The sequence below is a fragment of the Cheilinus undulatus genome, linkage group 23 (assembly GCF_018320785.1).
Source record: "Cheilinus undulatus linkage group 23, ASM1832078v1, whole genome shotgun sequence".
Taxonomy (NCBI): domain Eukaryota; kingdom Metazoa; phylum Chordata; class Actinopteri; order Labriformes; family Labridae; genus Cheilinus; species Cheilinus undulatus.
Genome location: NC_054887.1, coordinates 16122577 through 16136724, shown reverse-complemented (window position 1 = coordinate 16136724; position 14148 = coordinate 16122577). Strand labels below are relative to the sequence as shown.

The 14148-nt window shown below is 40.4% G+C and overlaps 1 protein-coding gene across 1 annotated transcript in view; it reads right to left on the bottom strand.

Moving 5' to 3' along the window:
• The window catches only part of LOC121505827 (protein O-mannosyl-transferase TMTC2-like), a 97069-nt gene extending 85463 nt beyond the window's left edge, over positions 1-11606 (bottom strand). The window contains exon 1 of the mRNA XM_041781379.1: positions 11220-11606. Coding sequence (XP_041637313.1) covers positions 11220-11302 — 83 coding nt within the window. The 5' untranslated portion in view covers positions 11303-11606. The remainder of the gene's footprint in view (positions 1-11219) is intronic.
• Between the last annotated feature and the right edge of the window lie 2542 nt (positions 11607-14148).

Sequence of the window (14148 nt, the reverse complement as noted above, 5' to 3'; positions counted from 1 at the left end):
CACACAAAGGAAAAGGTGTTAATTGCAACAATCCTTTTCATTAAATGTTCCTGATTTTAAAATGAATTTATAAAAGATAAATGGATCTGTCCTGTGCGTGCCTCAGTAACCTTTCATTATACGTACCAAAGCTATGTCTGCTCTTCTTTACCAGCAGACTGTTTAACTTGCCCGTGTAAGGACTGTATGAAAACTGGAGCTCGATGTAGCTCAAGAAGATAGACTATTTTACATTTCATCCTCCATCTTCAGCACATCCTCTGCCATTCTTTCCTTAAACACTGAGTCAGAAGCCATTATAAACCCCCAGAGAAATTCAATTCAACCCAATCACCATATGGGGTTCAAGACTTAATTTGTGGCTTTAAAGCAGTTTAAAAGCCACAGCATCTGCAAAGTTGACCACTGAGAGCTTTCATGGATAAAGTCTGCAAGTAATCATTACGAGACGCTTTGCTTCTGCCTTCCTATTGTTTGAATGATAGCCCCCATCCTTTAACAACACTGAGGAGGCTACTGACTACAAAACAAGACATCAAAAGCACAACTCTCCCTGTGGTTTATGAGTAAGAAAACGATCTTTTGTGTACGCAATTGTGGTTAAATGCCTTCTGCCACAAAACCAACTAAAATCACTATCTACAGACACTTTATCCGTCTGTGTTACATAGTAAATGGCTCGCTCTATTCTCAACCCAAAGCTGCTGATTTCTCTAACACTTGACAGTCTAAATTTCTCCTCATAGACAAGCTGTTTTATCACATATTCAACACAAAACTCAAACATAAGGTCGCTAACTCATTTCACTGGCCTACTTCTTCTCTCAGTTTTATCTGCTTCAAGCTCATACTGTTACTTAAATAGCCCCAACACAACTAGGGCACATGTTTTAGATAATTATTCAACTAGAGGCTCAGGGATTCCTGGTAACATACTGGGCCACAATCAAACAGTGAGCCTTGAGGGCGCCAACCCGTATGAGATAGCAATTATGAGCATTTACGAAAAACTGAGATGATTCAGTGATTCACTTGTGCCCAACGATTTTAATGTTAAAGCCCTAAACAGCCCTAGGTTTAGCTTGTGGTAAGCCTTTTTCAGTGACAAAGAAGTTCAATGTAAACTGAGCTGTGAATTTCAGTAATGCTCTGTCACTACAACAATTAGGAAGAAAAGCTTACTTCATATCTTTGATTAAGTTTGATAAAGGGCAATCATTTTTAATTTCACTGTGGATTGACTTCCTGTAGCAGTGTTTTAGCTACTAAGCATTTTAGACAGCTAGCCTTCCTGTATCTGTCTTCCTAACAAGTTAGCAAGGAGGTGCAACCCTCCTATTGACTTCTCTGCCTAGCTAGTTAGCATGGGAAGAGGCTAGCCTTCATAACTCTGTCTCTTCACGACAGGAGATGCTCCAACGGTTGAAACTAATACCAGTGTTTTAAATAACAACATTAATCAATTTTAGCTGATAGCCAGTACAGTGTTTTCATTACTTCTTTTGGTGTAATCCTTCTACAGTGTCAAAATTTGCTCTTTGGCCAAGAAAACAGTTTCTCCAACACGTCACATTCTCTGCCCATTAGCTAATCTCTTATCTAAATCAGCAGTTAGGTGTGCTAAACACTAGCATTAGATTGTTAGGGCAACAATTCATAAAAAACCACATATTTTCAGATTATCCATACTAAATGTTATGTCACACTGAGTATGTAGTATGGTCTGAATTCATAGTATGCAATTTTGGGTATGCATGAAATCCCCAGAGGAACACTAGATTGGCCAGGCCTTTTAATTATGAAATGGGAACATTTCTGCGTCTTCATCTAAATATAAAACTGATGGGAACTGAAGCTTGCTGGCCAGCCTACAAGTGGAATAAAAATGAAAGTTATTGTACTGATATATATTTATTTTATGTGGTCAAATAACATTTAAATAAGTACATAGCTAGGAAAGAAATGACTAGTAGAGCTAGCTTAGTGCTAGCTTATTTAATGTAGCTTGGACTGGAAATACTGCTGAGAGGATGAGTAGGAGTCTGATGTATAACATGAATGGTTAGTAGGGAGTATTTACTGTTGGAGTATTTAGTAAGTGGTAGGTTACGCAAAGTGTGGTTTGGGACACAGGCAATATCTAAATTTAAATTAGCAGCAAACTAAACTATATGTAAATATAGACACCAAGCAAATTGACAAAACTCACCTGAAACATTTATAATCTTCAAGTATCCAGCTATAAATGGATGTTTATGGTTGTTGAATTCTAGTTATGGACCAAAGGTCAGGCTATCTTGTTGACTGTAAATATATATGAGAGAAAGTCGTGATATAGGGAATATGGGATGAAAGTGTGGCAGAACAGCGCACTAACTGTTAGCTTAGTATGCAGTATATATTTGAGTGTGTAGTGGTAAAAATAAACAGTGCACATTTTCTGTCTTTGCTAGTTCGCACAGGAGTTAGCTAACCATCCTACACTGTGTCTATCCAAGCAAGAATTGTGTCTAGCTAGCCTTCCTGTAAATGTGCCCTGAGCTTGTTAGCCCAGTAGGCAGGTAGCTTTTTCAGAATGTTTTTTTTTTCTTAGCTTGCTAGCAGGAAAGACAGCTAGCCCTTCTGTACATGAGACTTCTTAGCTAGCTCAAGCTGAGTAGGTCACTTGGTGTTCTTCGGTGTTAGAGGGAGTTAAAACCACAGCTTCACTTTGTACAGTAATGTGTTGAGTGTTGGGTCTAACCTAGCTAGTAAGGCAGTAAAAAACACTGACACACAGTGTTAGACGTCTGCTTTAGACAGATGCCTGTTGGTGGCTGGATAGCTATGTGGTTTATATCACTGACTTTGTTGCAGCGATTCAGGGGTTCCAACCCTGGTCAGGGCCCAATGAACATCCAGTGTGGACCCTTGGACAAGGTCCTTAATGCCAAGAACACCTGTCTTAGATGTATGCTGCTTTGGGAAAAGCGTCTGCTAAATGACAATGTAACATTGACACATTCACAAGAAATCCTTCTCATTAGCTAAAGCCATGTCTCCAGACATCTAATGAGCCTCAGTTTAGTTTACGCAAATATTCAATCTCTGTAGTTGACTCCACCAGATCATGAAAGAATAACTTGCTGAGAAATGCTCAAAACTAAGCACTAACTTTGAACTCTAAAGCACTAACTTCACTTTAAATGGCTAAGCGTTTAAGCTTTAGGCCCTGTCAAAGCTGTGAAACTGAGCCAGAACATAAGTTGAGGGACATAAAATGTAATTTGAGGGACCCTAAATCACCTCCAGGTCAACACAAACACCAAAAATGTGAGAATTTGTTGGTTATGTCTGACACAGCTTGGTGGAGGAACCACAAGAATGAAGACTTTGCAAAGAATGCGTCATGCTTTTATCTGTAAAGTAATAAGTCATTACAAATTGATTTGATTCCTTTTCCCTGTTTTTCTTTAACTTGCCCTTGGTAGTCATTGCACAATAAATCAACATTAATAGCCAGTAGAAAAGCAACAACCAGAAGCCCTGCAATGAAAACTGGCCTCTTACTTAGATTGAATTTACTGCTTCACTTATCTGGGTTGATACAAGCAACTGAACACTCCCAAGACGACAATGCTTGTAATCAATCGAACATACTTTTGCCTGCCTGCTACAAAAAGATACATATATAGGGTGTGAATGGGCAGCTACATCTTACAAAAGAAAATTCTTTCAGTCTGTCAAAAGCATGTGACCCTGAGGGAAAATCTGTGTCTATCATTAACATTCACAAAGGCAGTTGATTATCACTTCTACTGAAAGCCCTATGGTTTGAACTGTGATGAAACAGCACTTCATAAAGACAATCCCATATTGATCCACTTATTGGTCAACCTCAGAAACCAAGCTAGAGGAGTAACAGATGTTGGAACCAGTTGACTTTGTGACTTTGTCTTAATTTTGGTGCGACTTTGAGTCACTTTTGAGTTATTTGGTGGCATGTTTAATTGTTTATGGCATTGTTAGCAGTGGGTATAATTAAAATGAAAAACAAACTGAAACTATAAAGAAAAACTTACCAGTCATTGGCATCCTAACCTCACCAAAGCCAAAGATTTAACTCTTCTGCAGGGTGATGTTTTCATGTAAATCCTCACAGGGACCATAATGCATTTCTCAGTTGTGCAAAGGCTGTATGGTGTGACTGGGGTCACAGATGTTTTAAATTCAGGGCTAAGAATGCTAAAAGCCACTTAGGATGCATTTCATTTAACAGTGCTGCTTTCTTTATCTCACATCCTTGCTTCAGTCATAGTGTCTATTGAGTCTTCCTTGTAAAAGCATCCATTACCAGAGCAATCTGTCTAACTGCTGTTGAAAACAATATTACTGAAATGCCTGTGTCATGCAGAGCCTCATTTGTTAACCTGTCAAAAGCTTTGATGACGGGTATTCAAAGAAGAGTTCAGAGGTGGCAGTCAATATATTCTCAAAGCAACTCAGATGCAATCAATCAAACCGCTAGTACAAACATGAACATATCAGCACTGTGAGTACCCTTGGCTGAACCAGAGAAAAGCCTGACTCTAAACCCAAAGATCATGTCTCAGTATTTTCCCTTGAATCAAAACCAGCCTGGCTCAAGTCCTCTCCCTGCTCCCGTAAACCGAAGTCATTTCACACGCAGAGTCTTTTCATTGGGATTACCATTGGCCAAGAGAGCACTCGCCTGGGCTCAGAGCAGTGCCCAGGAAAAACACTTGACATGATTGAAAAAACAGAGCCCAGCCAAGACATCCAAGACAGTTGAAGTGTCTGGATTTAGAAGAACTATCTGCCCTGCCATCTAGACTCTGACATTAAGAACAGCATGCAACAAAATTTGATTACAAGCTTAAGGCTCAGATAAGATCATCTCAGCTCACAAGGAGGTAGACAAACTCAGAGAAACCAATTTGTTCATTAATAAGTCAAATTACTCTTAATCTCACAATAGATATTTCTGTGAGGGCAGAACCTATACAAGAAGAACAAGACTGTCTGTGTCCTAAGCTTTCTGGTTTTAGTCCAGTCAGATAGATGGCATGATCTGTATGCTAAGAGTGTCTTGACAAGGTGGCAAGGAGTCCCAATAAATTGGCCAGAACTCTTCAGTTCTCGTGTGAATACAATTTGAATTTTTATTGATCTATATAATCAGACATCTGGATATGAGGGCCGCTAACAATCTGGTTATAGTCACCACCTTACGACTCTTCAGCTATTCCAATCTGCATCTCAAGAACTCTTTACTTTGACCAGAACACAACGAAAGTAGATGGTCGGTGGTCCCTTTTTCTAACTTAACCCTGGCCTTGAAAAATTAAAGACCCCCTGACGCTATCAGTCTGTCAATGCTAGAGGGCATGCACTTTTTGATTACATCTTTTGACAATCTGTGGAAAAACTAAAGACTGCTTGTTATTTTGACTGATTAGAGGAACATGGCTGGGGTACTGGTAGCCTACTACAGTGTTGGGAAAATCCAAGAACTGATGAGAAACTAAGTCATTGACATCTGCCAGTCTGGAAAGGGTTACAAAGCCATTTCTAACACTTTGGGGCTCCAGCCAACCATGGTGAGAGCCATTATCCACAAATGGAGAAAACGCGTTGGCCTACCACAATGACTCCAAGAGCACAATAAGGACTCATCCAGGAGGTCACAAAAGAGCAAAGAACAACATCTAAAGACCTGCAAGCCTCACTTGACTCAGTTATGGTCAGTGTTTATGATTCAACAATAAGAAACCTGGCAAAAATGGCATCCATGGGAGAGTTCTAAGGCCAAAACCAGTTCCAAGCTTTGAAAAGCCTTCCATTCAGTATTAAAACAGGGCTGAACCAGAGACGTGATTTCAGTTTTTACTGGGGGACTGACCCAGTGATAGGCGTAGACTGAATCTCATTATCATTAATAAAGAAAATTTAAAATTAAAAGGTATTTACGTTAAGACTCAATATAAAAAAAGTCTCCTTCAAAATGGTAGACCGCTAGAAGGTCCCTGGTAGACAATAGTCAATAAGTTCTAAATCAGGCAACTCTACAGTGGTATCAGAGTAACCTCCTCCACTTCAATCTTTGTCTTGCTCTGACCTTTAGCTCATAACTCTTTTTCTAATCCCAGAGGGAAGAGAATGGGAAGCACACGACTCTTGACCTCGAGAGGAGACTTGTTTGATGAACGACCCTGGAAGGTCAGACCTCTGATTGGTATTCAACCTCCTCCATCTAAGAGTGCTGAACCAAAACGCCGGTGTCCATCCCCCTGGAGCGTAAATTACCATCCTGACATTGATAGATACAAAGCATTGGCAGATACTGAACTTTAACAGAGGGGATGGAGTGTGAGCGTAGGCTGAAGCAGGTAGGAAAGCTCCGCGGGTAATATGTCACCAAAGGGCTTTCTTGACAACCTCACAGAGTCACGGTCCCATGTTCGGACAAGGCTGATGGATGAACAGCCGCTGGGTGCTTCACTGGGATACTTGGCAAGGTGCGAGGAACTGGACACAGCAGACAGAGCTCATTTCAACCACCACTCCATGTTTCTCCACCGCCTCCTCCTCATTAACCTTCACAAACACTTACTCTTACTCTTGCTCGCACAGAGGGGTCAGCAATGGTGCTGAAAAGCAGAGTGGGGGGAATTTTGACCTTTAAGGAGTGTCTGAAGATGCATACCAGATGGCAGCCACTGTGAACGAGTAAGGGAGGTGACCTGTTCACTGTCTCTTCATTCTTACAATCCCCAGAGAAATCTACAACATACCTAACATACCTGCGATCTAATACTTGATAATGGACAATTTATTATGTACAGTCTTGACAGAACTGTTGCAGAAGCCCAAACTGCTTATGCCCATATACAGAATTCCAGAGTCAACAGGGAACTACATGTCCATATAAAATTTTGAAAAGGGCATTATTTACATCAGGGGCAGTAAAAGAACAGATGAATAACGGGCACTCTTTGAGACTCCTCCATGGACTTTACAGTACAGACAGAATCTGCTGTTGGTCCACCAACTTTATAGCAAGCAACCCTTTTGATAGAGACAACATCCTCAAATATCAATAGGAAGAGTTAACTTGAATATCAAACCTTTTTTTATAACATTGAAATGAAATTCTTAGGCCATTAGTGATAAAGTACCAACAATTTAACAAAAAAGAAAAAAAATAGTGGTTTCAAACATGCACAAAACTCATGAAATTTGGACTGTATGTGTGAATGCAGACAGCACAATTTTTCCTCAGACTTTACCAGAAGTTCATCATGCTGAATCCCTTGTTATTTTTGCATGTAAAAAGGGGTGAGAAATAGGGATGCATGGTATTATTGTATATCAGTGTCAGCAGATATTAGCTTATAAAGTTCATTAGATCTGCAAAAAATCTGCAGATTTGTCCATTGTTGCCAAAAATGAAAAACAAAAATGCCAGCTATACGTATCAACATTATATTGGCTGTAAATATCAGCTGCCTAATGTCAGCTGCAGAATCTGGAAGTGATCTAAACTGGAAAACAGCTCTCTTTCTTTATGAGGCCACTCTATGTCCATATGAATAAAACTTTGTCCTTTGTCCCTCCAATTATCAAAATCAAGATTGCAGTTTAAAAATCAGTGTAAATATTTTCCTGCATTATTATGTGACACAAATGTAGTCTTAATAAGATCTCATCACTTCAGGGGTGCAAATGGCTTTGAAGTAAGGTTGCGCCCCATGTACATGGGTGGACCAGGTTCAAGTCCAACCCCCACGTCTTTCCTTCTCTCATCCCTGTTTCTGATTTCTCACCATAAACTAGACAGTCTGGCTTTAGACCCTCTTTGCAGACCAAAACTGTGAGATGCTGCCTCTGTCAAAATGGAAACAAATGCTAAAACCGTCAAAATAAATTGTATTAAACTTTGGTTAGGATAAGGGTTGGAAATCATAAGGTAAAGATTAAAATATATATATATGTAAATTAAAAGTGTTGAATAAAGTCACCAAACAGTCTGTTAACAGGAAAAAAAACTTGTGCTAACAAAGCTATGTTAGCTATGTAAGCTACATAACTAACATAGCTAAAGCTAACAAAGCTACAATAGCGATGTAAGCTACACTGCTAACAAAGCTAATACTAACTGAGCTACATTAGCTACATAGATGTTACCTACATAGCTAATATAGCTACACTAGCATTAGCTTCACTTGCTAAAGCTCACACTGCTAAGGCCAAAGCTAACATACCAAACATTAGCTCTGGTAGTAACGTTAACTATGTAGCTAGCGTAGCTTATTAGCTTTAGCTAAAGCCAAGGAAGCTACAGCGGGCAACTATTTGTTACCACTTCCCAAGCGTCATTAAAAGGGACATATTTTACCCTTTTAAGACAAGTTTATATTGTTCTCAGAGGTCTCAAAAACATGCCTGTGAAGTTTGTTGCTGAAAAAACACCCCAGTATTGGATTTTTGCATTTCAAAAACCTCCTCTATTTCAGGCCTTCTCAGAATGAGCCGTTTCTGTGTCTGTGGCTTTAAATGGTAATTAGCTGTCTGACCCCGCCCCTCAACACACCCCTCTCAGGAAATAGATGCACCTCCCTGATGTTACAGACACTTTTTTCCAAAGTTTAGGACCTGACTGGGATTTGAACCATCAGTCTCCCAGACCGTAGTCAGCAGGGTAACCCACTGAGCTATCCTGCATCTCAGCTGGTAGCTGAGAGGATCAGTATAGGAGGGCAGAACTTTCCTCCAAGTGGGGGAGGGCCAACCAAACCTGGGGGCGGGTGCTTACACCCCATGTGAGGTCACTAGGTTTAAAATCTGAGAACGGCTTGTTTCAGCGCACATTTTCTGAAAGGTGGAGAAAGACGGGGGAGAGGGAATGGATTTTTCTGGTACCTGAGGGGGTTGCGGACAGGCCAGGGGCACATGTGTTTGAAAAACCTGAAAAAGTGATTTCTGGATAATATGCCCCCTTTAATAGTTTAATCCCAGATTAGACCTTTGACCTTTCTATTTTATTTCTGAAAATAGTCTGTATGTTTGTAATGGGGTTTCTTCATAAATGTAACATCAGACTTTGTTTATGAACAAAGTTGAATTAAAAAAAAATCTAATAAAACAGATATGCTGTAGCAGCAAATTATGATCTGACAGAGGAGTCATCTGAGACCTTTGGTCCACAGCCAGACCCCTCTCTGGTTTTAAAGTCATCACACATCAATAGTTAAATTCCTAATTTAGAGGCCCTTAAACTTAAAAAAAAACTGCATTTGCAACCTAAAATATTGCCAAGTGAATTGAAATACAGGAGGTTTTTTTGGTTAAAAAAGACTGTTTTTCATAAAACACATAAGTCCTTGAGCAGGGAAATTGTCAAAACTGCTTTGTTATACTTTAACTGATTTAAATGGGAATTTAATATCTAATATTGAACTCAGACTCCTGATTCTGATCAAATTGAAATGTTACTGTGACAGACTGTGGCAATCAGAAAATACTCGCTCTTTGTTTAAGGAATCAGTTTTGCTGTTGTGATAAAACTGGTGATTTAAATCTGTACAGGAGATGATGACTTTTACACCAAGCAACCAGAACGATCTCTGTACTTCATGATGCTGTATGTTCACCCTCTTTGTTCTTTCTTGCTCCTTTGTCAAGACAGTGGATATGTCAAACTACATCATATGAGACTTCTTTATTAAATCATCTGCTGTACAAAAAAATTCAACAAGACACAGTTCTGATTAAACACAACAGACAATGTGTGCAATCAAATGTGCCCGGTTCACCCGTATGCTTTTCTCTGTTGTTTTTTGGGTATGTTGAACAGCATGGAGTCTTTATAGACTTGGAAATAGAACAAAATTTCACATCAAATTACCCTCGTTCTTTCTATGTCATGTTCTGCCTCCTGAGACTCCTTTTTACATCACCGTTCCTATACAACTGCAATAGCCTCCCGCTGCCAGGTGCATGCATGAACAAGCAAGTCAGGATGTTTTTAGGGGACACTTGCCTAAAAATTCTTCCAAAATTCAAGGAGCAAATATGTGAAAACAGATGAGAGAACATTTTCAGAAAATAACACTATTTTGTGAGGGGGATAAATGTCCTACTGGGCTGACACACTAACTCTCTTACAGTCTTTTGTTACGTTTGAATCACTCCTCTGAGGAAATAGTCTGATTTTCCCTTATTCTGTTTTTGGGGGTGCAGTATTATCCAAAGGGACTTGACATTTATCACCCAATCCAGGTCTTGCTACTGACCAGAGTATGGCGTTTAGTTTCAAAAGGATGCCACCTGACTTTCTGAGCACATCCATGCACAAGTGGAGCAAACTGTCATGTGCAGCCCATCGCCATGCTTCTGATTTTAAACTTTAAACTCTAAAAGACAACAATCTGAGGTTCTGATTGCAGTTTTCAGACTATGAGGCTGGTTTGAGGATCAAATATAACAGCTTTTTTTTTTTTTCTTGCCACTTTATTGCAGCTTTGTGTTAATTTTCTTACATTTTTTCAATACGCCGTTATATTCGTCTTAGAAACCCACTTTGTGTCTGCAATTTTGATCTCTCCATCCTCACTTCTACAGCACATCCCTGTACCAATTCAAATCACAATTCTCCATCCACAGCATGATGCTGTTGACATGTTTGTTCAGCTGTTAAACTCCCAGTTTTAAGTTAGCTTCAGTTCCCCTGGGTGCCTGAGCTTTGTTGTAACAGGCACAGAGGTGCATCTGAACCCCTTCATGTGAGCAGCAGGCGGTTTGAACAAGACTGTTCACATGTTGAACTTCACCTCCTCTGCTGTGGCTACACTTTTTAAGACAAAAGGGGAGACTTTGAGGGATTTATGTCAACTTTAAAACCATGTGAGAAACAACTTTGGAGTGTATAGAGAAATTAGTTCCAACACTAAAGTTATGGCAACGCTGCTGGGGTGTTTAAGTGACGTTAGAGCAACCTTACAGCCAGGTTTCCTCATTTCTCCCTCCTTCTCTTTGTCTACAGCAGACAAATGAGCGCTGATTTACGGCTGGCTACTGACAACAAAAGCACATGCAAATACGCATGCAGGCGACTCGTCCCCCTCCGCTTCCGTGATTTTAACAGGAGGAGATGACAAGTGTAGGAGCGGATGGTGCTGTTGTTGGGAGCATACAAGCTCTCTGTGGGCGAAACCTACCTGTCATCGTAGCAGAAATCTGCGTCCAGCGTGTTCAAATAGAGACCCACAGCCACGGCGGTGCACACCAGCTCCGTGATCATCTCTCACAACCCCGAAATGGGAGCCGAACTGGGAAAGAAAAGACTGGAATCGGGTCCCCCTCCTCCTCTCTGTCTTGACAAGTATCGGTGTTATTGTGCTATCAATTCAGCCGCTCGGCAGCACAGCTCCCCAGACAACGCAGGGCATTTTCCGTGACATGTAAAGTGTTTGAAAGTTAGCCATGGTCCCTCTAACCCATGGTGTAGAGATGCAGGTCAGTAGTGTCGGGAGGTGAAGCTATCGCCGGGTGAAGCTCGGAGATGTTCGCATTTCTGTTGCTGCGGTGTCCTCAGACAGTGTGCGCATCTCTCCGCCTTGGCAGTGGAGAGAGCAGAGCGGAGAGACGCATGTGGTTTTCAGTGGAGGCTGCGCATGCGCGCCAAAGTGTGCACTGGAGGAGAAAAGGTGGAGAGTGTAGGGAATATGTCATCGTGTCTTCAGGCATTACGAATTCACGAGAATGACAGTCAAGTATAAAAAATCAGGCGTGATTTGATAGGATAGAGTCAAATTTGAATTTATCAATTAGGATGTTTGTGTTTATGGCATTGTTTTGAAATTCAGTGTTTTGAGATAGTCCACATGTAGTTTTCTTAGCATTGACCAGAAAGTCAAATGAATTAATAACTTTAACATATCAAGTTTAACAAAGCTTAAATTAAAAAAAAAAAAGCCTGAACCGAATCATAAATATCTACAAACCTTTAAAAAAGTCGGCAAGTTCTGTAAAATGTGACACTGCTGGACTCACAGGGGGGAGTAGGGGGGCAGTCTCCCCCACTGGTGCCCTGTAGCCTATTTGGAAGAAAAAGCTGCTCAAGTACTCTCTCTGATACACCCATGGGTAAAATATGATTAAGTGCCCTCTGAATAGATAAAATTTGACAGTGCCCTCTTAAGTGCCCTTTATGTTGGCAAAACTTTGACAAAGCACCCTCCTTAGTGCCCTCTGTTTTGACTAATTGACAATTTTTCCAGTCAGTGCCCTCTGTACACAAAATTTGGCAAAGTGGCCTCTTCAGTGTCCTATGTAAACAAAATTTGGCCAAGTCCCCCCTGCAGACAAAATTTAGCAAGTGCCTTCTTAAGTGCCCTACTAAGAGCCCTCTGTTTGGACTAAATATGACAATGTGCCCTGCTAAGTGACGTCTACAGTGCCCTTCAGGGTTTCCTTCCAGTGGTCAGGGCGTCCTCAGTGGATGACACCTGAAAGGGGACATGCCCAACATGCCTAGAAGTAGATGCAATTATGTGCTATTATTTCCTTGGTGTAAAGTCCATTTTCACTGACATCATCCCTTGTGTATCTTTGTTAAATCAATGGTTAAATGGTTCGTAATCCCTCGTACCTACTACAGAGCTGTAGTAGGTAAGATCCCCCCCAAAAAACAGTTAAATCTTAACCAGAACTTCTTACTATTTCACTTTTAATGAAACTTAAAATTACAATTAAATGCACAGTTGTGCTAATAGTAAAGCAGGTACCCTTTCTATCATTACAGCTCGGCCCCTCAAACATCCGAAGTCTGTCATGCACAGACAGCTCAGTGGACGAGTTAAAAGGATGGACAGACAACCCAAAAACATAATGTGTCTGGCCCTGACAGGCACATAAACTCTTCAACCTCCCCTTTTTTCATTTGCCTGGTCCCAATTCTTTTCTATTTGATTTCTAAAATATCTCAAAGTAGAATTTGTTGAAAAAGATCTAAAGATTAGTATTTTAATAGAGAAAAATAACAAAGGTTTCTGATAAATCCACAATGGAAAAACAGTAATTCTACCATGAGACTGAAATGTCACAATACCTTGCCATTATATTAACGCAGTAAAAAAAAAAAGGATTTAATGCTGAGCTGCTTAGCTGAACCCCAATCGAAAATATTGATTAATTTATGATACAAAAGCCCCCATGGAGAGGTCTTATTGGGATTGTAGGTGTGATTGATGAAGCGTTGTACTTCACCTTATGGTGGAGGATGCATGGGCGTCACTTTGGAAATGTGCACCCTTGTCCTGCTGACTACCAGTTGGACCAACGCCTGTCTCCCAGTTGGGGATCAAAGCAAAGAAATCCAGTGCAGAGCAGTAGAAAGAGAAAACAGATGGCTGGAGAGAGACGTATAGAGCTGGCTGAGACTCAAACACCGACAAAACACTGTGGGTTTGAGGCTAGAGAGTCATGTGTACCTGGCATGCAGTGACCCTGGATCTGAAGGAGACATGACCTTAATCTCATTGACCAGATTCACATAATTGCTAAATTTAGATGTATTAAGCTCAGAGTGGAAAAAAAAACAGATCTGTTATTTTTTTCATGGTACTATCCCAGGTCTTCAGTGCTATAAAATTAGAGTGTCTAGCAATGTGCTGATGCTTCATGGTGTCTAAATGTACATTTTGAAAGCCAAAGGTCAAGGCTAGAGCTTCATGATCATCCTTTTTTAAGGTTTTGATGGATCACACTACCATGAAACCATCAAAGGCCTTCTGAACCCACCACTCTACCTTCACTGTCCACCAGTTGTATAACAGCCAAGCAGAAGTTCTAGATCAACATAATTCTGGATCACAGACTCCTACATTTCTAGACTTTCTGAGGTAAGAAGTGTTTCTAAGGCCAATTTGATGCCTCATTAGACTCTAACATTTGGCTTTAATCACCATGGACTCTACAAAACACCCAGTTTTCAAATTCCCTGGGATGACACACGGCACAAATTTGCTTTGTGTGCTATTTAAATGTAGACTCAGCTTTAGACAAGATACTGTGTGACAAGGAGCTGATGAGGATGCCTACAAAAATTGAAAATGCTTTCCTTTTTCTTCCAAAACTAATCATTTG